Source organism: Pomacea canaliculata, linkage group LG10 (assembly GCF_003073045.1).
Source record: "Pomacea canaliculata isolate SZHN2017 linkage group LG10, ASM307304v1, whole genome shotgun sequence".
Lineage (NCBI taxonomy): Eukaryota > Metazoa > Mollusca > Gastropoda > Architaenioglossa > Ampullariidae > Pomacea > Pomacea canaliculata.
Window position 1 is genome coordinate 8,405,651 of NC_037599.1, and position 24,369 is coordinate 8,430,019.

At 44.9% G+C, this 24,369-nt stretch overlaps 1 protein-coding gene across 1 annotated transcript; it reads left to right on the plus strand.

Moving 5' to 3' along the window:
* Positions 1-334: 334 nt before the first annotated feature.
* On the plus strand, positions 335-23,738 carry LOC112574324 (hillarin-like). Its single transcript, XM_025255334.1, has 11 exons — positions 335-757; positions 5,938-6,163; positions 6,317-6,676; positions 16,905-17,123; positions 17,637-17,861; positions 17,997-18,260; positions 18,516-18,598; positions 18,720-18,863; positions 19,422-19,577; positions 20,051-20,159; positions 20,417-23,738. Exons 2-11 carry the CDS (start codon positions 5,939-5,941, stop codon positions 21,989-21,991), a joined length of 3,360 nt encoding a protein of 1,119 aa, XP_025111119.1. The 5' UTR covers positions 335-757; position 5,938; the 3' UTR covers positions 21,992-23,738.
* Positions 23,739-24,369: the final 631 nt, after the last annotated feature.

Genomic DNA, 24,369 nt, shown 5'->3' on the forward strand with positions numbered 1-24,369 from the left:
TACACATGAGTATAATTTCATTACATAAAAAAGAAAGCTACAATTAAGCAGTGAGGGGAATTGGAGGTGTGATGTTGCATCACGTGTTGAGGCTGGTTTAATTCTCGACATTGTCAATACTGTTTTTCTTGTCAGTCATGCCACCATCCCTGTCATGGCTGTAGCAGAACCTCTTATCGTGATCAAAGTAAAGCAGTTATTGAGCAGCGTGTGGGCGTGACCATTATTGACGTGGGGACCGCATGTCTCTCCCCCCGACCACCACCACCACTGCCACCCCCGCCTCTCCGCCACCAGACAGGCCCGGCAAGTTGCTGCGGTGTGTGAGGAGCAGGCGACCCACTCGACACACCTCTCAGGTAGCTGCGCATGAGCGACCGACACGACGAGGCCGGCTGGCGTACAGGTACGGACGGTGCTGCGGCCTTCGGCCCTCCGGGATCAACAGGATATTGCAGGTGAATGGAGGGAGCAGTGTCCACACCTGTCCTGAGCAGTGTGGGAGACGTTGACTTATGTGCTAGTCAGGCGATTAGTTTGCCTTCTGCTGTCGTCCAGCAGGACGTGCGTGGCCGGTTGGCTGACATGCGCAATGGAGCTGTCACCTCATGAACTCCGCTAATGCGCGCGAAGGGAAGACAGTGTTTGGGAGGGTTACGGTGGTGAGTGCCGTGAAGAAGAGAACAACAGCTGGCCGCAGCTTTCTCAGTGACTGTTAGTGCATCGGAGGTCAACACGGGCTGAGCGACACAGACAGGTAGGCTTTATTGCCGGAGATTCCGGTATCCACACTTTGCTTGTGTCATAAACCCCGTTTTGTTCTGTAATGGAAGAGGGTTTCGGAGCTTTTATTGTTGTACCCCCCAAAATTATACTCTAACCTAAAAATTAAGGCAGGATTCAGGAGTCACGCAGATCTCGCGTGGGAGGCAGACAGTGGAGATGGGGGATACTCTTGGAGACCGGTGACATCAATGGACTGATGCTGGTTTGGGGTTTTCCACAATTGTAATTGCGAGTCCATGAATGTAATGGCACAGCGTCCATGCGCAGATCGTGAGAATTTCGCATTCCACAGATGACACAAAAAGTTACACAGAACGACAAGCACGTGATGTGTGCATTCTCGGACGCTGGAAAGAAACTGTTTAGCGGATAACCCCAGTCCTGTTTGGTCCTCTCCTTGAAGTACAAGCATTTGGTTTCGATTTTTTTTTTCTTAAGTTGATAAGGGGAAGATTGCTCCATAGATAGAAATTCTTTGGTTCTAGATTATGCGTTTTTTTTTTTTTCTTCGGTCATATGTGTAATACTTGTGGTTCAACTTGCAAGAAGAAAACAAGTAAAGCCCAAGTTGGCTGTTTAATCGACACGCCTTCGTGCAAACACAATCATGCACGAGTGCATACAAGTTTCTCACTCACCTTCTCCGTGATGTAGTGTATCTTTATCCTCACTTCTTTATCTCTCCTTCCCTCGCTGTCTTGTATCTGTTTCTCGTTCTCTCTCTCTTTATTTCTTCTGGGGTTTTCTCGCGCGCGCTTTTTATTTCTTTCGCTTGTGTGTTCGTACGTTTGCGTGAAGGCACGGTCACAAACACAACCATCCTGTTCTGTGACCAAAATCATGTATAGCTTAAATGCGAAAATATTGTTTGAAGACGACAAAACATTTACTTCGTGCTTAATGTCACCCATCCCTTCCAGAGACTTTTCACGCATCACTGGATAAACAAAACGCAGGCGTGCAACGACCTTGTTTTCAGTGAAGACGAGTTTCGCCACACTTTGGTGTCGCACAAGTGTCCGTGTACATTGTACACAAGCGCCCTTTGCACGAGGGTTTGACGACATGATGTCTCAACACTCAGCAGGTTATGAATCCATAGCAAACCCTCACTGCATGTACCCGAATATGCAGTAATTCATGCGAGAAATCTCACCCATACTGAAAAAAAACTTCTTTTGAGGACTGAAGGGCAACATTCTCATGTTAAACAATTCGTTTCCTTAGAGAATATTCAGAACTATTTTGATGCATTCTTGCTGGAAAACGTGAGGTGTGTTTCATAATTGGTCAGATAGTGTTCAGGTGTGTGCCCACATTACCTGTGTAGGAGTGAGGTTTGTGCCCATTTCGATCCTGCAGAAGATGCGAAGGATGCCTAAGGTTCCACTATATTAGCATCTGAATTTTTTTTTTTTTTGGTCGTGTCACACACAGACACACAGGTCAAGTATTTAATTAGCACGCTTGTCAGATGATTCTTTAATACATTTCCAGAAGTAAATGTATACTGACTGCAGCACACCTCTAAATGGTCTTTTCGCTGGGACAAATAGTCCACGTTGAAGATATATTTACCTTTTCTTTCCTTTGTGTCTGTATCTAACCTGTTCGCCTTTCACCCACTTGGCAGTGACAGAAAAAAAAAGTGTCACCGTTTGGAAGTGGGGGAAGGGGAGCAGGCTGGCTGTGGGAAGTCTGCCAGCCATCAGCAGGCTTGAGATTAAAACCTTTAGGCCTGAGCGGAGACCCTGCTAAGTCGTATGAAGAAAAACAAGGGGTCGACACTGTCTGCCGACAATTCATTTGTTCTGCTGTTATCTTTTAGTGCTCCAAACTCTTAAACCCGGGATATCTCATCAAACAGATCGGTACAACTCTGGCCCCTGGATGGCAAGAGCAACAGCTATTGAAATTCTGGTCTGCAAGACATATAAGTTGTAAAAGCCACGTATAAATTCCAAGCAAATGTTTGGGGATTGAAAAAAGCTTACCTTTATATTTCTCTCCCATCCTAGTCCCTGACAAGAGCTGACTGCCCTAGTTTAGTTTTTTGTTTGTTTGTGACCTAGTTATGCCAGACTGGATCAGTACCTAAGAGTGATTGTATGGTTGCTGCGTAAATTATATTTACTAGTTCTGGCAATGCTAGGGATCGACCTGCAGAAAAGAAGGTAAAAGAGGAAGATGTTACAGTCGATAGATCGAGGATGTGCATGTGGGCTGATTGTCTTTCGTGTTCTCAAGACGGTGTTTGACTCCCAGGCAGTGTTTATCTTCCGTTGCGTCAAGGCAAACATCGTATTTGGAGTCGCCGCTGAAGGACAAACACCTGGGAGTCGCTGGACACAGGTGTACATCTGTGAGAAACCGCAACACAGAGTGGCACACGGTGTCTAGATACTGTCAGCTCTCTGTGCGGGGGAAAGGCCCACAATTACGAGGCTTCTTTTCCATCCCCTTTGGGGAAAAGACTTCCTGATTCGCTCTTTGTGAGAGCAAAATCTGTTTTATGACCGAGGAGACCAAACACTTGACGAGTAACAATGGCAAAGATGTAAGACTGCCCGAGACAGTTTCTGAAAAGGGGATTTGGGCATGGTGATGATCGTCTTCTCAGCTGTAATCCCTTCCTGCATCTGGACCCAAACCCTGGCTCCATCAGTTCTTCTGGGACTCGTTCCAGTTACTGTCCCAGCTAATCGTTCTCGTTTTAAGAGTATCCGGATAGGAGCCAGCAACCCTTTGAAAGAAGTGGGATGGAAAACAATAAAGGTTGCTTTGGTGAAAGGAAAGGAAATGTGCCTCCTCATACACCCTTCTTTTCCTGTGTGTCTGCCACCTAAAACACACATTTCGTCTATGTACAGCAAAGTGAAGACTAAATAATGCGTCTATTGACATGCTCCCTTGAAGGGAAAGCCCTCTAAATCACACGACGCCAGGTGTGAATGGTTATGGAGATGAGTTTTCCCCCAAGCGACATCCTGCATATGACGTGCACCATGTTTACTTTATAAGGCTACCACTGGGGTGGGTGGGTTAATTGACATTGATGCATGTACTGCAGCAAGTCACAATAACAACCCTACACCGAGTCTGTTTCCTGTCGCAGAAGTGAGGAACTAGATATGGAAGACCTCTGGTGTCCTGGTGGGTTTGCTTCTCCACACAAACACTCCTCCCCTGACCGTTACATCACGTGATGTATTGTTCGAGCTTCAGTGGACATCTGCACACACACCCTCTTTCCACCTTTCTTTCCACCTGAAGTCTGACTGTGCCCCGAAGGTTGAATTGTCTACAGTTACTTCTCCAATTAAGCAGGTAGCAGTGCTCAGTGGGAAAGGAGGATGCTAATCGACTTAAAAATAGATTTTCTTTGCAACAACTGCAGCACCGTTAGTCATGGGTTATTAACATTGCTGCTTTGCAGGTAATCTCGGGAGGATCAATGCCTAGGTAACAAAGCCATTCAGCAAATTGTCATGGTATTACTGGGCGAAGGTTTTCCTTGGTGAAAGCACCAGCTGTGGCCTTCATGTTGGTAACCAAGGCGACTGATCAGTTTCTCTCTCGGCCGGGCTTGCCAGCTGGGGTCGTTGTGGGTTGGCTGAACCTCATCTCTTTCCAAATACCCAAGGCAGTGCATGCTATTTTCATTTGAACAGGAAGCAAAAACTATTGTTTAAGGTATCCTAGGCGAGGGAAAGAGAAGGAACATTAATGGGAGAGAAACCCTTGCAATGTATGAAAGTTCTGGTAGGTGTGTCATGCTGATTAACCTTATGAGTCACGTGAGAGACTACAGACCAGTAGCCACAGACACCCAGAGTCTGATGGTTTCCTGGTCTGGAACATTGGCCATGAATTACTTCTGCCACCTGTCTTTCCTCCTTCATGTCTTCTCATTTTCCTGCTGTCTCAACATTTCTGGAATCACACCCCACACATTGATTTGTGGGAGGAAAAGGAGTCGATTCTTCTTTCTTAATTTCCTCGGGTCACACATACACACACATTGACTGCGATAAGGTGAGACAAAACCTATTTGTCATTGCTGTCCCTGGTCTTGTGTCTAAGGCACGCATGAAGGGTTAACCTATTCCTCGAGATGCATGGCGTGAAGAGTTGCGTGCTGAAGCATGCCGACCGCGGCTTTATGATTAGGCTTATTGATTCTGGCCTGTCGTGCTGCTGCTGCTGCTGCTGCTGCTGCCACCGCCACGTAGTTTCTGCAGCGGCAGTGCGACACGTACAGCACTAACGTACAGCGCAACAACTAGTTCCGCCTGATGTGTGTTAACGAGACTTACATCCCCTTCCCCAACCGCTTTCCCTCCCACCAAACCCTAAACAATAGACAAATGTTTCTGCCTGAACTGAAGGAGGGCAGCAGGTGACAGACAGAGAGAGAGACTGCCTGCAAGTGAGCATTACTCTTTTTTTTTTTAACAATACGGGCATTAAGGTTAATTTTCATCGCTTTCCTTATTAGTGGATGATGTATTTTTTGTGTCTGATTTTTTTCATTTTTTTAATTGTTGAAGCTCAAAAACTCGTTTTTTTTCAAACGACCTGCACGTACCTGTCTGTTGTGTATAATAACTTCCAGATGAATGTCATCATACAGCCAGAAGTAAACAGATAAGGAGTCGTGTCAGTGTATGTGAGCAAACTTTATCGAGTGGATGTGCTTACTGGTGTAGGTAAACATTCTCTTATCTTCCTTGTTTTGCACTTGAAGAGATCAGAGGTGAAATACCTGCAGGTTAGAAAGGTCTGATCACAGGTGAAGGACATGAACATTTTACATAGAATCTGGTCTAATGCCGTCTTGTCAAGGACGGAATAGACATTGTCTTTATTGTCTTGACATATCTGATGTGGCATTCGATAACACAGGTAAGGAGAACTTAGTTTAAGTTAGTTTAGTATCTCGCAAAAAAAAACGCTTCATTAGGCTCGTAGCTCTCGTGCTCCGGAAACACATTTTCGTGTTTTTAGAATGCATGCAACTAGAACACGTGTTTTCTTTAACATGACCACGGAACTGTATTCTGTTATGTTCGTGTTTAGCAGGTTAAGTGTCGATGTGGGAACTGGATATTAATAATGTATATTAATATGAGAGTTATTCTGTTCATGTAGCATGGCCACGGTGTCGGAGGAGAATGCAGCAGCCCGCGGCTTCCGTCGCCTGTCGGCGATTTTCCTTCCCCCCCAGAGCAACAACAACCGCTGCCAGCGCTGCAAGGAGGTGGTGTACCAACAGGAACGCATGGGACCCGTGCACGATGTCATCTTCCACAAAGTCCTGCTTCCGGTGCCTAGTGTGCGGCCAGTTCCTGACCTGAAAAACTACTGGAGCAACCAGGTAATCTCAAAATATCTTTACTGACGCTTGTCAGTAGGAAAACAGCATGAGCCGGATTCTCTCATCCGCTTGGATCCATTTAAAACTGTCTTATTAATTCCACATTGCACACCAAGCGAACCAGACCTTGACACTTTCCTCTCTTTAACCCAGGTGAAGGGCGACGACCCTGAGATCTACTGCAACACGCACGTGCCGCGAATCGGGGGTTCGGGTATGAGCCACGAGGCGCTGGGCATCCGACAGGCCATGCAGGCGCAGCTGGACATCAGCAGCGCAGCGGCCGCTAGGGTGGCCAAGATCCGCCACCCGGATGTGGCTCCCAGCGTGGACGGTGAAGCGATGGCCATCCGCAGCGCCCTGTCGGCCCAGAAGACGTCGCAGTACGGGCGGCAGCTGCACACCTCCAACATTGACGCAGAGGCCCTGCACATCAAGGGGGCGATGGACGCACAGCGGCTGCAGCGGAGGTACCAGAGGAAGTTGGACAAGCATCACTTCCCCCCGCACATCGTGAGTACTGTTCACGCTTAATCCCAGCCATGCATGCAGAGGACTCACGCACAAACGCACGCAAGCACACACACACATATACAAGCCAAATGCTCACCTGTTGTGGAGGAAAATCTTCTTCATCCAGAATGTCTCTAACCGCTTCTTGGAAGCCAGAACGGTCTCAAACAGAAGTTGGTTGACATTTTTTTTTTTGTTGCTATTACTCTAAACCGTTATAGCAGACGACTGAACGTAAGCCATGTTTAGAGGGCACTGATTGGTTGATCTTTTGACCTCCTTGCCCCTGGCAGCAACAACAACAACAACAACAATGTAAATGAACCAACTTCGTTCCCCACACAATTCAATTCTGTAGTTACAGAAATCCATTCGCACGCACGCACGCACGCACGCACGCACGCACTCTGCTATCTTTGTAAGGCCTCACGCGCGTGCACGCAGCAGCTGTGGCGACTGCTGTGAGATAAGGGTGGCAGCTTTTGTTTTATCAAGACTCAGTCCTTCAAGGGTGTTGTTATCTGCTTCAGTCAGTTCTCGACAAGCTGTCGTGTGTGTGTGAAGTTATCTGCCGCGCCGTGTGAATTTTCTGAGAAAGACTTCACACACCTGTGTTATGTCACCGTGACCCTGCATTCTATTATTTTGACAGATGTCTCCATGCTGTGCTCAAGATGAAAATCTAACACAAAAAAAAAAACAGCAGAAAATAATCGCTGTCTTTTATTTCTGGATGTTATGGAACGCCATCGTACGAGTTTTTTCTCTCAGCATCTTAAGGAAGCGTCCATTACTATTTACTGAATTAGTTTCAAGGTTGTGGTAAACAAAGACTGACAATTACTTGGGTCGAAGGTCATCTTCCAATCTTCTGAAATAGGGAATATGCAGCCACACTGTGATGGATAGTTTAGCTGGTGTCACGTGATGTGCGCGGTCAGTCAGCAGTGCGGCGCTACCCGAACTTGATCGGGTATTGGTCTGCTTAACCCTTTCCATGTGTCGTGATCCAGTCAAGGATTATCCAGTCTGCTCGTAGTGTGGCCGCTGAACCTTCAGGTTTTCAGCTAAAGGGGGACAGGGGATGTTTGCTGAGAGTCGACAGTGCGCATGCACAAACCACAGGAGGAAGTGGCTGCGGCATTTGATCTTGTTAGGAATTTGTAGTTGGGCTTGAGACAGAGCAAGGTGATGGACATCCATCATCATCCTGGGGTTTGATCTACAGAGGTGGAGCCTCGATCTGACCAGGTTTTTGCTGTCTGCACTAGTTGCCAGCCCTGCACACAATGTCCAAGTTAAACTACCTCATTGCATCCTGAGTAAGCAGGAGAAACGGGTACAAGTGTGTGTGTGTGTGGGGGGGGGGTAACAGTTGGACCAGGGAAACAATACCAGACAAACTTTTTGAGTGACTTGAGAGGCTCCGTCTTTCGGGTGGTCCCTTGGGTAGTTATCGCTTCTTCCTTCCCCTTTCTCCATCCCACCCCCCTTGCGGAAAGGAGAAATCTAATCGACTATCGAAAACTGCAGACCTTGATCACACGTTCGCCTCGAGGACCCTTTGTCGCTATCTCCCCATCACACATTCGCACTCTTCCAGTCTACCTCTCTCTCTCTCACCGCGATGGTTCATTCAAATGTTGTCAGCCGACTTGGGTGAGCAAAGATGATATGCAAAGTCTTTGGTGTAGGCAAGTGAGCGCCGAAAGATGATGGAAAAAAACAGTTAATTTAATGAAGGCAATAAAAAAAGTGATCTGGTAAGCAATTAACCAACTAACAGAAAAGTCAAGAAAACCTATTCCACAATTACACTATTCTATAAGGCACTACAATTACAATATACCCTAGGCACTAAACACATTCACAACATCCACTATGGTACTAAGCACACATTTTTCAGTTGTTGCAAAGGTATTATTTCAAAGACACATTAAATGAAAACATTCTACATAAACTGCAAGTTTTCTTCTGCTCAAAGAAAGTAAACTCTGCTCTAAACAGTGATTCAAGCACTTACCCAACTCACACACCAGAAGGCCCGACAATATCAATAACAAAATCTTAAAGTTCTCAGGACCAGACGTAGCAGAAACCCTGACCTGACCTGCATTGCATGTATATTATATATTATTCCGCTTTTCTACCCACCTAAAGCAACGAGTGTCAATGGGTAGGGTTGCGGGAAGTACAAACATGCATTCACCTATTCACCGGCGATATGCATCAGTATTATGTCCCCCTTCTCTTACCTGTGTTCACGGTCCTGGTTTTCGTCTGCTTGCATTTCTTCTCTTTATCACCCCCACCTCACCCCATTCAACCTCCGCCCTCTTTTTTTTTTTTTTTTTGTGTCTTCGTCCAGGTGGGTTTTTTTTAACCCCTTGGAGTCATGCAACCTTCACTTTCACCTCCCCTACAACCCCATTCTTTGACATTCGTAGCACCGCCATACTTTGAACAGTTGACAGACGTGTGCAAACTCCTCCGCCTGTGGCTTGTCATCGCGTAGGGACGAAGGTCGGAGATGAGCTGGTTGTGGAAGAGAGTTTACAGCCGCTAAGGTAAACCGTGCTTGTAGCAGATGACTGGTCAGGTTACTCACGACACATTGTACCAGGCATCGGCTATTCCCTCCCACTTCCCTAATCATCATCTTCCTTCCTTAGGTCATGTTGGGGTTGCTAGGCCTGCGTACCTCGCCATTACACCTGGTCGTGACATAATTTGTGAAGCTTGAGCCTGGTGGTTAAAACAAGGATTTAGGATGTCAGAAAGATGTATGTGGAGTGAGGGAGGGAGTTCTGTGGAGGGGAGCACTCTTGACTAGGCAATGAGAGCTATTCTGTCCTAGGACAGACTTCAGGCACCTGCAAAATAATTCCTTGCAACAACATTCTTTTCCTGGGTGTGTTATTACCCGATAACGTGGTTTGCATGGGAGGTCTTGTCTTAAGTTGTCAGACTCAAGAGCTAGTTCACTTCCCTGTCTCGAGACAGGGCGACTTCAGACTCATTTTGAAGTACTCTCAAATAAATGGAGATTTTCGGAAGTATAGACGAATGACTTGGACTTAATGTTAAATACGATTTAACACCTCGTGCAAACCAGCCCTCACCCTTACCCCCAACAAGAGGTAAATGTCACGTGACCGAGGGGAAAAAAAACAGTTGTTGTGTCGCTAGATGAGAAACGGCCATAGACAAAGTATTTAGCTCTACAGTCGACAGCTTCTATGATAGGAATCTGTGTAATAGACTGTGACTAGCCAGGTGTGGGCAGGTCTGATGAATGAGGATTACTTTCATCGAGAGAGCACCGAGTGCTCCCGGTCAGATCAGCAGGACTCAGACTTTCCCGTGCTAACAACTTTCATATAATAAATATTCCTCCAAAAGTACTAGCCAGACAGTTTAATTGACATTACCGGCACTGATGTTGTGTGAACTGATACAGCAAAGTTCCACTTCTATATTCCCGACTGTCCGGTATGACCGGCCCAAGATCTCGTCAGACGAGCTCGCCATGTCCTCTGCACCACCAGGTCATTAATGATGGGATGCTCTCTTTACACAACAACGGTGCTTTGCCTCGGTCAAGCTTCCCTGAAAGCAAGAATGAGATCACACAGTCATCGGTGACTTCAGCTAAAAGTTTCAGTCCACAGACGAAGAGTGTTGGAACTCAGAACAAACTTTCAGGAACATGTTCTGTGTATATAAGCCGTCCGGAGTGTGTCTGTAACCAGACTTCTTACACCAACAAGTATATTTCCATCCAAGTGTCGCTGGAAATGAATTTGTAGATAATTTACTAAACACTAACGTGGTGAATTAATTATGCCCCAAAAAAGAAACCACGGATATTCAGGTGCCCTAAACACTTTTTTTCTTAACAGGTCGTTAATGTCTTGCGATATCTTGTGGTGGAACGGAAGTACAAAGAAATGTTTTTCTTCACCCAAAGGTTGGACGTGTGGGTGTGTTTTGTATGTGGTGTGGTGTAGATATTTTCAAATGAACTGAACACGCTGGGAACAACTTCTGGCTACATGTCTTTCATTATCCCACATGACATTCCATAGACAACACGTTTGCTTGTTGTTTCGTGCGTGCTCGCGCGTGTGTACACTACAAAAACTTGCATATGATGCGGTGTAGGTGTGTGTGGTGTGGTGTGTGGTGTGGGCCCATGATGTGAGGTGTAGGCGTGCCCTGGTGGCCGTTCCTCTCCCAATCCACTCCCCACAATCTTCACCCCTCTGCTGTTCCCCTAGTATCACTATGGCACGGTTAAACCCCCGACACAAAAGGTTGGTGAAGTTTTGTTCTGAGTTCCTGATCTGCAGCATTCCTGAGCTTATTTAGTTTCCCGGATGTCCGGAAAGGCCGGTCATAAACTTACTATGTCGCCACTCACACCATCTCGGTAAACTGTGGATTTACGGCGATGTCAATGATGTACGCGCATTAATAGGCATTTTTTTCAAATATTTTAAAAAAAAAAAAAAATAGAGAATAAAGGATATGTTATCTTGGTCATTATGACATGGGGGAGATACAAGCATATTGACAATACAATACAACAAGCTCAACAGCAATCTATAGGCACATGTACCTTTTCATAAAATTTGAACCTAGAACGGAGGAAAAGGAAAGAAGAAAGCTGTTGACTCCAAGAAAATTTATTGCACATTAACGGTTACAAAAAAAAAAAAGCGAGAAAACAAACAAAGGCAGGAATGGAAGTTGCAGACCGTGTCCGTTCCTAAAAATAGAATTTCGTAACCGTGTGTGCCTTGATCGTTGAAAGATTCGATGACTAACCAGAGAGTTTATGTGCGGTGCTTAGATTAATATACATTAAATTAATTAATCATACATTATGTTTTATTAAACTTTAATGTACGCTCAGATTTTGTCGTCTGCTCGGAAGGAGATGGTGAGGAAGTCGCCTCAACACCTCATCAGAGATATTTAGGCAGAGGTCATCGCACAGCTTGACTGGCGTTGATGGAGATAACTCCTCACCAAGAGGATTTGCTGCCCCTGGTGTAAACTAGAGTGGCTCAGGGGCCTAAATGTTTGACACTTTAGTGTGGCTAGGAAACTGTTATCGAATGTGTCATAAAGGCTCGTAGTGACATGCTTGACGAACAGATATTTGACTGTGTGTCACAGTCGTTGCTTGCGTGATGTTTGTCTTGTCTCCACAGTCCTATCGCCCTCCCTGCGGTGTGTGTTCCATTTCTTAGTGTTTGCTCCCGCAAAAAAGACATCAACGAAGCTTTATATCAGCTAAACACAAGTATACTTCAAAATCTCCCCCACCCCACTTTGGGCGAGGTCTCATTTGAGTGTTAATAACAGGTTATGGAGAAACCAACACTGAGACTCAGTTATGGAGTGAGTCACATCCGAGATTTTATTTTCAAGCACTGGTGGGTTTACTTCTTTTTAATAATTGGCTTCACCTAGGTTTGGGGAAATGGCATCTTGCACCGATATTCACACGATCATTCAAACAAACTTTTCACCCTCCTTTAATGTGGTTCGATGCATAAAGCCAGAATTTGTGTGAGCTGCCATCTACCATTCAAATAAAAGAAAAAATCATACATCCATAAATATCTGTGGTTCTCACCCTTCCGTTGTACCTCTAGTGTGGATACAGTTTGCGGCTCTCACTTTCTCTACTCCCCCCTCTCTCTCTCTTGCTCGCTCCCTCGGGGTTTTAACCAGTAAGCTACCTGTTCAACTGCTTTCTTCCCAAATCCAAAAGATGACCCAGCTGCGGAATAGGTTCGTGACTCCGTGGAAGTGAGAGAAGACGGTTACCGCCCTCGCAACAGCAGACCTGAAGATAGTGAAAGCTCAAATACTTTCATTCCCCAACCGTAAGGTTACAAGACTACCTCTCTCCTCCCTCCTTCCTCCATTTTTTGAGGAAGGGTTAGGTCACTCTCTCGCTCCTCGTCGCCTTCCCTTCACTGCCATTCCCTCTTACTTCCTCTTTCTGTCTTCCTCCTTCCCTTTGCCTCTTCTCTTCCTCCCTCAGTCCCGATGTGGTGTGTGTGGTTGGTGGGGTGGGTGCCACACACACAGCACAGGCTCGCAACACCGCCATAAAATAACCGTCATTATGATGGGGTGGGGGAGATACCTGCATTCCAGAAAAACCTGCAGGAAGTCAGTGCTATACCTGTTATCTGTGATTAAAGATGCAGGTGTTTATCGTCGAGGCAGCAGGCGTCTGATACTTTAACGGTTCTTGAAGGAAAAGAGCTCTTACTCTCCCTCGTCGAGTTCGATAACCAGCAGTGTTCGGGAGGTCTGTGGGCGGAAACACTGCACTCGACTGCTGGCAGTTCGCTAATGCTGATTGCTTCTCCATTTGTCCCGTTCTACCCTACACCTCCCCCCGACCTGAGCAGTTAGTCTTCTGACATAGGCTCTGACTGAAGTAGGAGAGGTTTGATTTAAAAAATTGGGAATGGAGAGCGATTTGTGGATTTTGGTGTTTGTGGGTTTGTTGTTTATGTTTTCAATTCCAAGACTGATATTTTCCTGGAGTTTTTTTTTTTTCATTTGTGTGTGTGTTCACATACAGTGCACATAGATTTGCCTCAATGCGTTCATGCATCAAATGTCGAAAAAAAAGTTAATGTAAAAGAGCTCAAATTTTTGTGACAAACTTTTTTCAGTAAATAGATTGTCATCAGATCACCTGCAATTATCAGTGGAGGTAAAAAGCTTTTTTGTGCGCCTGTCGAACTTCTTAGTTAATTTGAAAAGTATCACAGGAGCATGACAGGTGAATGACCTGCATACGTGGATCAAGACGGGTTTCGGTTTATGTGTGTGTGCACGCGCGCACTTGTACATCCCTCGGTGTTGAAAAAGCAATAATGACAATAATAACAATAATGACTTCTGCATATGTAACACTGCCGACAATGACAGTAGCAATAAGTATCATGACAACGCGGGTCATTTTTCTGTCGGGTAGGTGGGGTTAGGGATGGCGGGGATGCTTAGCAAACCATCTCAACTGTCAACGCTGTCGCAAAACTTTCCATTTTTGAATGGAATGCACTCAAGAAACAGACCATCTGACCAGGTAGAACTAACTCAGAACAAGCGCTCACCAAAAAAATAAAAGGAAAATAAATATACCCATGAGACAGTGAGAAGGCTATCCTCCGTTGACAGCCTCTCAAGGTCTGTAGAAGACATGCACTGAGCGGCTTCACGCTTCAACATCGCATTTCAAGACCTTGAGTGTGTTTTCTGTCCTTGCTGTCCCCCTGCCACCTGATTCATCGCTGCCTCCTGCATCGCCTGTCGTGTTGGTGGCTTCCTCAAGTTAATCAAGTCAGGGAACCGTATCGCCTGCTCCTCCTGCGTGCATGTCAGGCTCCCTCCCGCCTCACACAGACACAATCAGCAGCCTGGAAACATTCCTTCTATCGTATGCATGGGTCCTGTGGGGATGTTTTTTGTTCATGTCAGACAACTTGTCGCCTTTTTCAAACAGCTTAGCATTTGCTTGCTTTTGGTTGCATGCGTACTCACATGGACCGTGCCTTCATGTTCTGCAGTCCACGAGTCTTGCTCTGTAGAGACAATGGTTCGTTTCTTGTTTTGGGGTTGTTGTTTTTTTATTTATTTAATTTTTTTACCTGCTTGCAGGTTTTGTCTTGTTGACAAGGCCTGTAGTCCCGGCTACTGGCGAGAGGTGTATAATTATGGACTGAGGAAGTCATTTTGTTGTCAACGTGTTGCAGTCGAAGGTCGCTTGTTCGATTTCCACTCGAACAAGTCCCCACCCCACTCCTCTGCCCATCTTTGAATTCCTTCTGATCTCTCAGAACTGTTTGGAGGAGAGGGTTGGGGTCCGTGTCCTACATGCGGTGAACCACTCTCCCTTCACTGCTAGCAACCTCTTTGCCATTTGTTGGCCTGACTACGTTATCTTCGTCCTCAATAAAACCAGGTTAAACCGTTTGCCTGATTGATGACTTCCGGTGGTCTCTAAAGGTGCCGTTATGTGCAAGTTTCTCTTTGTCCTGAAAAAGTCAGCCACCTTCTCCAAGTCATCGTTTCGTGATATCGGAATGTTGTCTTTCTGCAATCGGAATGTCGTTTGCAATCGCCATGTCGTTTAAAAAAACCGTCAAATTACGATCACTTAAGGACTTAGCGTTGGTGCTGTGTTTTCCCATCTTACTGTGGCCACCTTAGCAAGGTGCTCTATGGCATCAATACTGACTCACACCACCCACGGGATCCCAAGCTGTTACGAAGTGAAAACCACTCGAGTCTGCCATTTAAACTTTGTAGAGTACTATAGGAAAACAATGTATCTGTAAGGCACGTCTGCGTGTGTTGTCCGTGTGCAAAGGTTTTCGTTGCTATACAGGATAACAAAGATAACCTATCTGGTTTTGCCTCTAGACAATATATTTTTGCGTTTGGGTCAGCCAGAAATAGATTGAAGTTTCTTAGCGATAAATCCAAGTATGCTGGTGAAAGGGGGACCCGATAATCTGAGGAGGTTTTTTTCCATCAAAAGGATGTCAACAATGAGTTTCAGGAACACAATCAAAGAATTAAAATCACGAACAGAACGACAATGTTGATGGGGAAGGAAGAGAGACAATAAAATGTTATAATCATGGAGCAGGTCGAACGCCATGTCAGCTAGTTTTACTCATAAATTCATTTATTTATTTGCTCCGTGAAACTGTATCTTTAGATTGTTAGCGCCATAGCATGTTTTGCACTCTGGATGCTGCAACATCATCAGTTGCTTGCGATTTACGTGCAGGAGTTTCGATGGTATTTCACTATTTTGAGAAAATATCGGACTAGAGGAAACACAAATGGTTTTTACGGACGCTCCAGACCGGAATTACTTCATGTTCTTATCCTTCTTCCATTCTCTCTCTCTCAGCTTTGTGACCACGCTGGCTGTTTGGCTGTTTAAGTCATCACATCCCTTCGTCCTACCCTCCCCACCACACCCCTCACCCGCCAACTCGTCCTGTCAACAGACGTTGCGAGGGAAAAGGACGTTTCTCTGTTTCCCATTCTTTCTGAAATTCGAAGATGCATTCTTGTTTGCGCCGATCTTGCAAATGCAGTTGACATACAGCAGAAGGCAGGGGGCGCTAGTGTCTGCGGAAAACAGGTCCCGCTGCTTGTCCTCGCCCTTCCAAAGCGGAGCGTCTCCAGCCCAACGGCGACCTCTGACGGCGTTTGCACAAACTGCTGTAACCCCTCGCTCATCACTTTCTGACCTCGGCGCGTCCTGTTTCCCAAACCCTCCCACCACCACCACCACAGGAGAACCACCACGTTAGCCTGGGAATAATCCAAGTGGATAACTTTACAACCCGAGTCACCACCCGACTGTGGCGTCAAGAATGACCGGGTGTGAATAGTAAAATACAATGGAACAAAATATCAGATTTTACATCTTCAGAAATATCTTGCCTTTTATATCTGTTGTAAATCTGTTAAAGTCCAACACGCTGATGTCCTCAGTGTTGAGGTCTCTTGTTTCGATCTAGCATTTAGAGAAAAACTATTAGCGTTTTGCCTGTAAACTTACATGTTGTAGAAGCATAATAAAGTTAACTTATATAGCCCTGTATCCCGACCCCTGTGCGCAAGATCATGAAGCTTTACAAAGAATCTCACACATACACATGCAACATAACACATAAACACATTGTCTATAGAATGTCATGTGGGATGATGAAACATATGTAGCCAGCAGTTGCTCCTAGCTCCATCTCATTTGAAAAACTGTAATCCAGACTGCACGTGCTTCTATCCACACCACAGTTCCAGTCATAGAATGGATCAAATAGGTGCCACCCTTTTATATTTTTATTATTATTTGTTTTACTGCTTAATGCCTGCAGAATGTCTCATTGAATAAAACATAACAAGTTCACAAGCTGTCGGAAGATAAGCAAATCCACCGATACAATACTTTCAAGACGTTCAACTATTATGAGTTGCAAGTCTTTATACTGTCATATATCTCTGTGGTCTGGTGCCTTATGAATTGTCTAGAATCTTCTGAAGAAAATTGTATCATGGAATATGGTTTTCTGCTTCTTTCTGCAACTCTCAGATCTGTCTTCTGCAAAAATGTAGCTGAACTCAGGTTGACTGGTTTTCACGAACCTGTATTCATGACTGCTGTGTACAGGCCAAGAAACGGGAAGAACTGTTCGACGCCCAGAAGCGACTGGAAGCCCGCTTGCGAGAAGAAGAGGATGAACTTTTTAAAACGTTCCACGAGGAGAGGCAGAGCGCGAAGACCGCCATTTCTCGCGAGATCGACCAGGAATGGGAGCAACGCCTGCAGGAGCTGACCAACAAGTATGTTACGGAGAAGAAGAAAAAAATGAAGGACACTGATCGGAAGGTAAGTTTACTAATGATCAAAATTGTTCTTTTTTAGTTTTATTCCTCTTTATTTTCCTCCTTCCTACCTTCCGTCTTTTATCCCTCCCTTCTTTTTTTCCCACTCTGCAGGGCTTCTGCTTACGCAAAAAATTGCGTACAGTACGCATTAAAAGTTCGGAGGACCCCTTCAATTTCCGTCAATGGGGTCCCATTCAAATTTGGGCGAAGAACAGGGACCCCTTAAAAATCTGAAGAAGGGTTCCCTGGGACCCCAAAGAATTTAGCCTTAGCAGAAGCCCTCAGTTACTCTTCATATTTTCTTCTTTCTTCATTTTGCATATCGCTTTTGTGCTTTTATATGCATGTGTTACATTTTTGGGGTATCAATTTTTTTTGTTTTTTTGGTCGACATAAATTTTGTTTTGGTTAATCATTCTCTCTCACCCCTCACCTTTCGTCTCTTTCAAACAATCCACTGAATATCTCTATCGACTAACAAAGTTCTCAAGACTGTACTCGATGTTGCCTACAGCTGATGACAGTTCAGTTCGAGAACGAGAAGCAAAATCTAGAGAAGACGATGACTCTGAAGAGAGAGAAGATCACCAAGACGGCCACACTGCGCCTGCGCGAGAGGGAGCAGCGCGCAACGGCGGAAATGGTCAAGAAGCAGAGCGTGGAGATGCTGACACTCCTCGCAGCTAAGCAGGAGGAGCTGAAGATGGAGCTGCAGAAAACTCTCGAAGTTGAGGGACCGGTAAGGAGAGACTACCTCTTTCTTCCTACATTCATTGATTTTATTTACTTTTTAATTTGTTGTGGGGTTTTGTTCTTTTGTTTTATTTTATTTTATTTTATTTTTTTTTAATATTACTTATCTCTTTTTCCTCAGCCTGTTTCAAGTTCCGCGAAAGTGTCAGAACACAACGGTGTGTCCCATGCCGGGATGTTACCGATGGGGACACCACCCACTGTGGACGCCTCCCCAGAAGACATGACATGTGACCAAGAAGACCTGTTACAGGAGGCCCTGCAGGAGGTGCTGCAGATAGCGGCGGTGGTCCGTCCTACTTCCCCTCAACCGCCATCTTGCCGCAAGCATGAGCTTTTCCCCAATGCCTCCGTCTTTACGGCCATTGACCATCAGGTGATAAAGGTGAGTGTATGCCAGGTCATTATGCAGGAAAACGTTTGGCAGATATAAACATCTAAACAATATGACAAACCTAACTAGCGAGAGATTCCTTTACGACGAACCTTACTTGGCAGTTTTAGTGTTACTATTTGTATAAGGGTGTAGGGAACACCCCGATCCAATACAGCTTTGATGACTGGGATACATGAAAAATTGCTTTCAAAACTTCGGAGTCAAAATGTTATTAAAATTTTCTTGTTTCCCCACGCACTGTAGGTAGCAGAGGGAGAGCAGCCGACGTACACAGACCTGATGAGGCAACTGACAGAAAACCTTGTTAGTGATCTCGAGAAAGTTCGGTGAGTCACGATACGTACAACTGAAGTTTGCGCTTTACAGGAAAAAAAAACTACATCGAAGTTTTTGGTGTATTTTATCAAAGTAAATAAAAAGAACTATGCTGGTTTTCTTTATTTCTAGCGCCATCTATCGCTGGATCACGGTGAAAGACCTTAACGTAATGGAATTTGCAGACGACATTGAGGCCGAGTCGCCCATGGGGCTTTTGAGAGGCATCAAGTTCGGCACGGAGACATATCATGTGCTGTTCATGAGGCTGTGCAGGTTAGCCCAATACTTATACTGAAGAAACGTACCTCCTATGTGTTAAAACATGGCTAAAATAATTATTATTTGCAGAGTACTGTGGCAAAAATTTAGATTGGATGTATCGAATTTTGCAGTTCATTATTTTTGCTACAAGCGATATACTGTACAAGATTTCATTTACATTTTGTGTTAAGTAATTGAAGATCCATTTTGTATTAAGTTGTGAAGCTTTACTCGCCCGAGAGTTAAAGATATTTAAAGAAAATTTTACACTTTGCCAATTTCATTGAAACGTGCATTCAAGGTTAGAAATAGTCTTGTGGAGATATAGTTTTCTCTAATAGTTGGCCACATATTAATATGATAAATGTACTATCTACTCCCTGCTACTCATCATTGTATACTGTTAATATTTTTCATTGTAATTTGTATCACTGATCTGTTTCTTCTCCTGCAATGCCCTTGAATAAATTGACCAGTCAATTCATCCGTCTCTCAAAAACACACATAGAGCACACTCAACATCGTTTGAAAATGAATATTGATACATGTACATTGTTTTACGTTGTGAAGCTATGCCGGTCTGCACTGTGTGGAGATCAAAGGCCATTCAAAAAGCGTGGGGTACGAGCCAGGAATGAAGATTACACCTGATACCTTCCAAAACACCTGGAATGCTGTTCTCATTGACGGCGACTGGCGACTTATCCAGTGCAACTGGGGGGCTCGGTAAGAAGTGTTGTGATATTAGTCTGTACTCGTCCAGCCTCAATCGTTTACTTCACCTTTCCTCACATTTTCAAACAAATGGCTTACATCGCTGGCGCCTGGATTTCTCTACAGTAAGGGGTTGGAATGTACTTGGAATTCGTGAAATATCCCGTCATTAAGAATCACACACGACTACTTCAGATAACATGCATGTTTTATATTCTGCTTACTACATTGTCGCCTTCCTTCTTCTTTTTATGGTTCTTCATACTCAATGACATCCTCTGTCTCTCAGTCAAACAAACAAAAACACACTGCTTTGTATTCCGCTTAAATGATGTTACAGCCTTTAAGAGTATGGTTTTCTTCTGCATGAAATAGAAGATTATCCACAAACTTAAAGGACGCTTTTCTTGCGTGTTTTCTTGTGGTCAAGAAAAACTAAGAGTTATGGTGTGAAGAAGATGGCGATTACTGTACTTTGTTTGCAGACATCTTGTTTTGAGTAAAGATAAAGAGGACACCGTGAAGAACAAGGACCATATCCGCTACCAGTACGATGAACACTACTTCCTCACTGACCCCGACGAATTTATTCAGGTGGATTTTTTAAGTCTCTGCACTAGGTAGGGAGAGGGTATGGACAGTTTGGGTGATCATTACGGGTGCTTATTTCTGTAAATGCATTGGAAGTTACTATCTATCATTCATCTGGCATTTTATTTATATCCAAGCCTATCATGTTAAAAGCATGCACAAAAGCGCAACAGTTCGTACAAAACTTTGCTAATAAACACAAACTATGTTCACTCTAGTTGGCTAATGAGCGGTTCTGATGTATCCTTCAACGGTTGCAGGAGTTCTGGCCTTACGACCCCAAATGGCAACTCCTGCAGAACCCGATAACTTTAGAGGAGTTCGAGGCCCTTCCCTTTGTCCGCTCCATCTTCTTCCACTACGGCATGCGCTTCGACGGCCACAAGATGGCGGTGGTGGACACGGACGAGAAAGGCGGTTGCAAGATCAGCATCAAGGTCCCGGAGGAGCACGAGAATGACCTGGTCTTTTACTACCAACTGCGCTTCGCCGACATGAAGGACCTAATGTTCAAGGGTGCCAGCCTGGAGCGGTTTGTCTTCCAGACTATGGTGGACAACACCGTTACCTTCAGCGTACACGTCCCCACAAAGGCTGACTACTTCCTGGAGATTTTCGCCAACAAGATCGACGAGTCCAGCCGAATTGAAGAGAACAATTCCAACATGGCGCCTTTCAAGCTTAAGTGCACTTGCAAGTTCCGGATCTCGTGCAAGACTTTGACAGGCAAGATGCACCCCCTGCCAAATTGCGCGGCTGGCGAGTGGGGGCCGAAGAAGGCAATGCGGCACTTCGGCATTGCATCCATATTGTCCGAGGGTGCCGCCGGGGAGGGTGAGAAAGTGGGCATCATCATGGCCGAGGACAGCTTCAAGCTGAGGTTCCAGTTGCCACGCCCTCTGCAGTTCCTGGCCAAACTGCGCATGAACCAGGTGGAGGAGAAGGTTTTGGACCGATTTGTCCATCTAACCGAGGAGGATGACGATCAGCTGACGATCAGTGTGACCTTGCCTCAGCAGGGTCAGTACGGGCTGGATATCTACGCCAAGCCCAAGACGGCAACGGAGACGAGCACACTGTCGCACGCCTGTAAGTATTTGGTGAACTGCACGCACGTAGCCAACCACGTCGATCTCCCCAAGATTCAGCCCGAGGGTCTTCGCAAAAACAAGTGGGGTCCCACGCCGGTCTTCGACAACTTCGACCTCAAGCTGCTGTCGCACAAGGAGCCCAAGATTCAGATGGGCGGTGGTGGGGGTAACAGGTGCACGGTGGAACTGCACGTGCCGCAGAAAGTGCAGCTATCTTTTCAGTTCCTGCGCGAGCCTGACGAGGACAACCGGGAGTACGTCACGTACGTGCGCGATCCGGCCAATTCCACCACCGTAAAGTACCACGTGACGCCAGCTAAGGCCGGTAATTACATGTTGTGTCTGTACGCTCGATACGAGGACAGTCAGGACAGATCGTTTACTAATGTCTACAATTACCTCGTACGGTACATGTCGGACTCCGCAGACGTGACTGCTGGCCAGAAGAGGTCCTCCAGCATCTTTGGCTTCTTCAAGAAGGATAAGGAAAGGGCAAGGACAAGGAAAAAACGAAGGACAGAGACAAATTTTCTGATGTCTCGTCAGACAAGTCTTACTGAGCTTAACATACACAACCAAACCCTTCCCCACTCCACCCGCCTACACACATTCTTTGGAGCGTGTCACTGTGCAAGTAATACCACAGAGGCGCACCCGAAAGCAGTTTTAACTTACACATGCAGCATGTATTATTTTATTTTTTACAATGACAGTCTTCAAATTCACAACGCAACGGGTTTGTAATTCAAGACCCGTAGTAAAGGAATGGAGTTGTGCTGCTGGTACGGCTGAAACGGTGTTACTTCGCTGAGTTGTAGCAAGTTGCAAGTATTAGTACATGAATGTCCCTCCGCCCCTCAAGATTAATTTGTTGCTTGTAATGGGTGCGCAGCGACTTCTTGCCCACCCTGTCTAGACCGCTGTGGTTTAATGATCATTGGAGTGCAAGCCGAACGCGTTATGTACGTTGTGTTGATTTTTAATGGGAAACCGAAGAGAACGACTTTGTACTTTGCTGTGTTTTTATAAATTGCAATATGGGAATAGCAACAAAGATCGCGTAGTTTATTGAGAGCCACCTGGGATTTAAACATTTTATGGAACGATTCGGCTACTTCCTTCCAAAGATTCTTGTCGCTGGCTGCTGCTTGGTGCTTTCTGAGACTTTGTTCGCACGGAACATTCTGGGCTACGAGCCGCACAAAGGATCTACAACTAGAGTTAGACCTAGGTAGTTAGACCAAAGCAGTGCGGCAGACACCGGGTGCTTCAAATACATGTAATGAACCCGCCAGCCATCGAGCGGCATACCTCCACAGTAATTACAAAATTTCATTCGTAATCATGATCATACCTGACACCTTGGCGGCGACTGGATGGACACCTCGCACCACCGAGCAGACGTCAGGTAGGAATGCGAAGGGAGCTAATTCAAAAGACAGCAGGGAACAAACCAAACTGATTGATTATCGTCATACTATTAATTAATTACTTTCCACACGTGTGTTAATTAATTACTTTCCACACTCGAGTGATAGTTACGCCAGCAGTTACTTTGACGCTGTCCAAAAAGAATCTTCGTTTCATTAAAATAAAGTTGGTCGAGAGTAGAAGGGGAGGGAATCATGATTACGATAAAGGAGGACGTGCAGGTGATGTCTCTCTGCCGCAATAAGTGAGACTAAATGAATTTTCTCAAATGTGGTCAAAATTACCTCAGCAATCAGGTAATTCATGAAAGCCATTTCCAGTTTAATCTTTCAATTGTAATATTTTACCAAAAATATGCTCAATGAAGCGTATCTGGAAAGTTTTGCCTATACTCAACATTCCATCTACCATGCAACTAATTCATTCACAGGTTAAACGTCTTTCTGCATTCCAGGCCATAATCTCTTGGAATTCATCGTTAAAAGAAACTTCCAATTAATACTTTACCTAACTATGACTGCATCTAAGACAAAGCTTTCATTATATCCTCCATTTCATAAATGATCTACATCTAAGAAAAAAAAATGGCATCGGTATCTTCAAAAATAAACTGCTCTATAGCAGTCATTTCAAAATATGGATTCTGTTTATGAAGATGATTTTGTTCACAACTTAAAATATTCTTCAAGCACAGCCTATTAAAAAGATATATTACATTCAAATAAATTACCATTCTTCAGCTTGACATTTTCTCATGACAGTGGCAATCTAGTAGCGGCGTACTTTTAAAAGGCTGTATTTTGCTGTTAAAATAATCAACATTTTGTAATTGCATTTTGAATATTTTGACTTAATGTACAGATGTTTATCAAAATATGGCAGGTTTTTTGTTTTGTTTTATATCTGCCTTAAAAGCAATGCTTCCGTTCCAGTTGCAGAACAGCCAGTAAAAGCTTGGAGCATGACAATTGTGCTATCTTTAAATCATCATCATGGTCACCTGAATATTGTGTATTTGTCCAATACCAGTGATTTTATTAAAATTTTATGTTGAGAGATGTTTCAGTGGTGTTTAATCCAACACATAGAAAATTTTTTTTTTACTTCTATTTAGAAGCCATTGCAAGTTAGAACTCCACCTGAAAACTCCACAGGTAACCTGCTGGTCCCAAGCCAGGATAAAGGAGGAGGGTTGGGCATGGAGCTAGCAACCCCACCCTGTAAAACCACCCCTGCTACAGAAACTGTAAATGCAACACAAGCACAGCAAGAGCCTGGACGGGAAGATCCCTCTTTGGAAGGGCCTATGACATATATTGGCGAAAGCCTTTGGGCCACAGTGAGGCGGAGGCAGCTGGCATAACATGGTCCCACCTGGAAAGGGATGCCCTGAACCAGATCCAATGGTGTGGTGTAGTTGGGGCCCTAAGCTCCACTAGGGGTGAAAAGGAATAAGATTCCAATTTAAGCACCAATGACACTTTTGTAAACACAAGGTGACTTGTGTATGAAGTAGAACAATGGGACTGTAAAAGTCCATATGCAAAATATTACTGAAGAAAGAGCCATGCTGTACAACCCTAAACCAGATGCCACTGCATTTTCTGCATCTTCCCAGGACAGGTAAAATGACAGAGACAACACATTTTGTCTAGTCCAAGACTTCAATCACTGTCCTAGTTCATGCACTA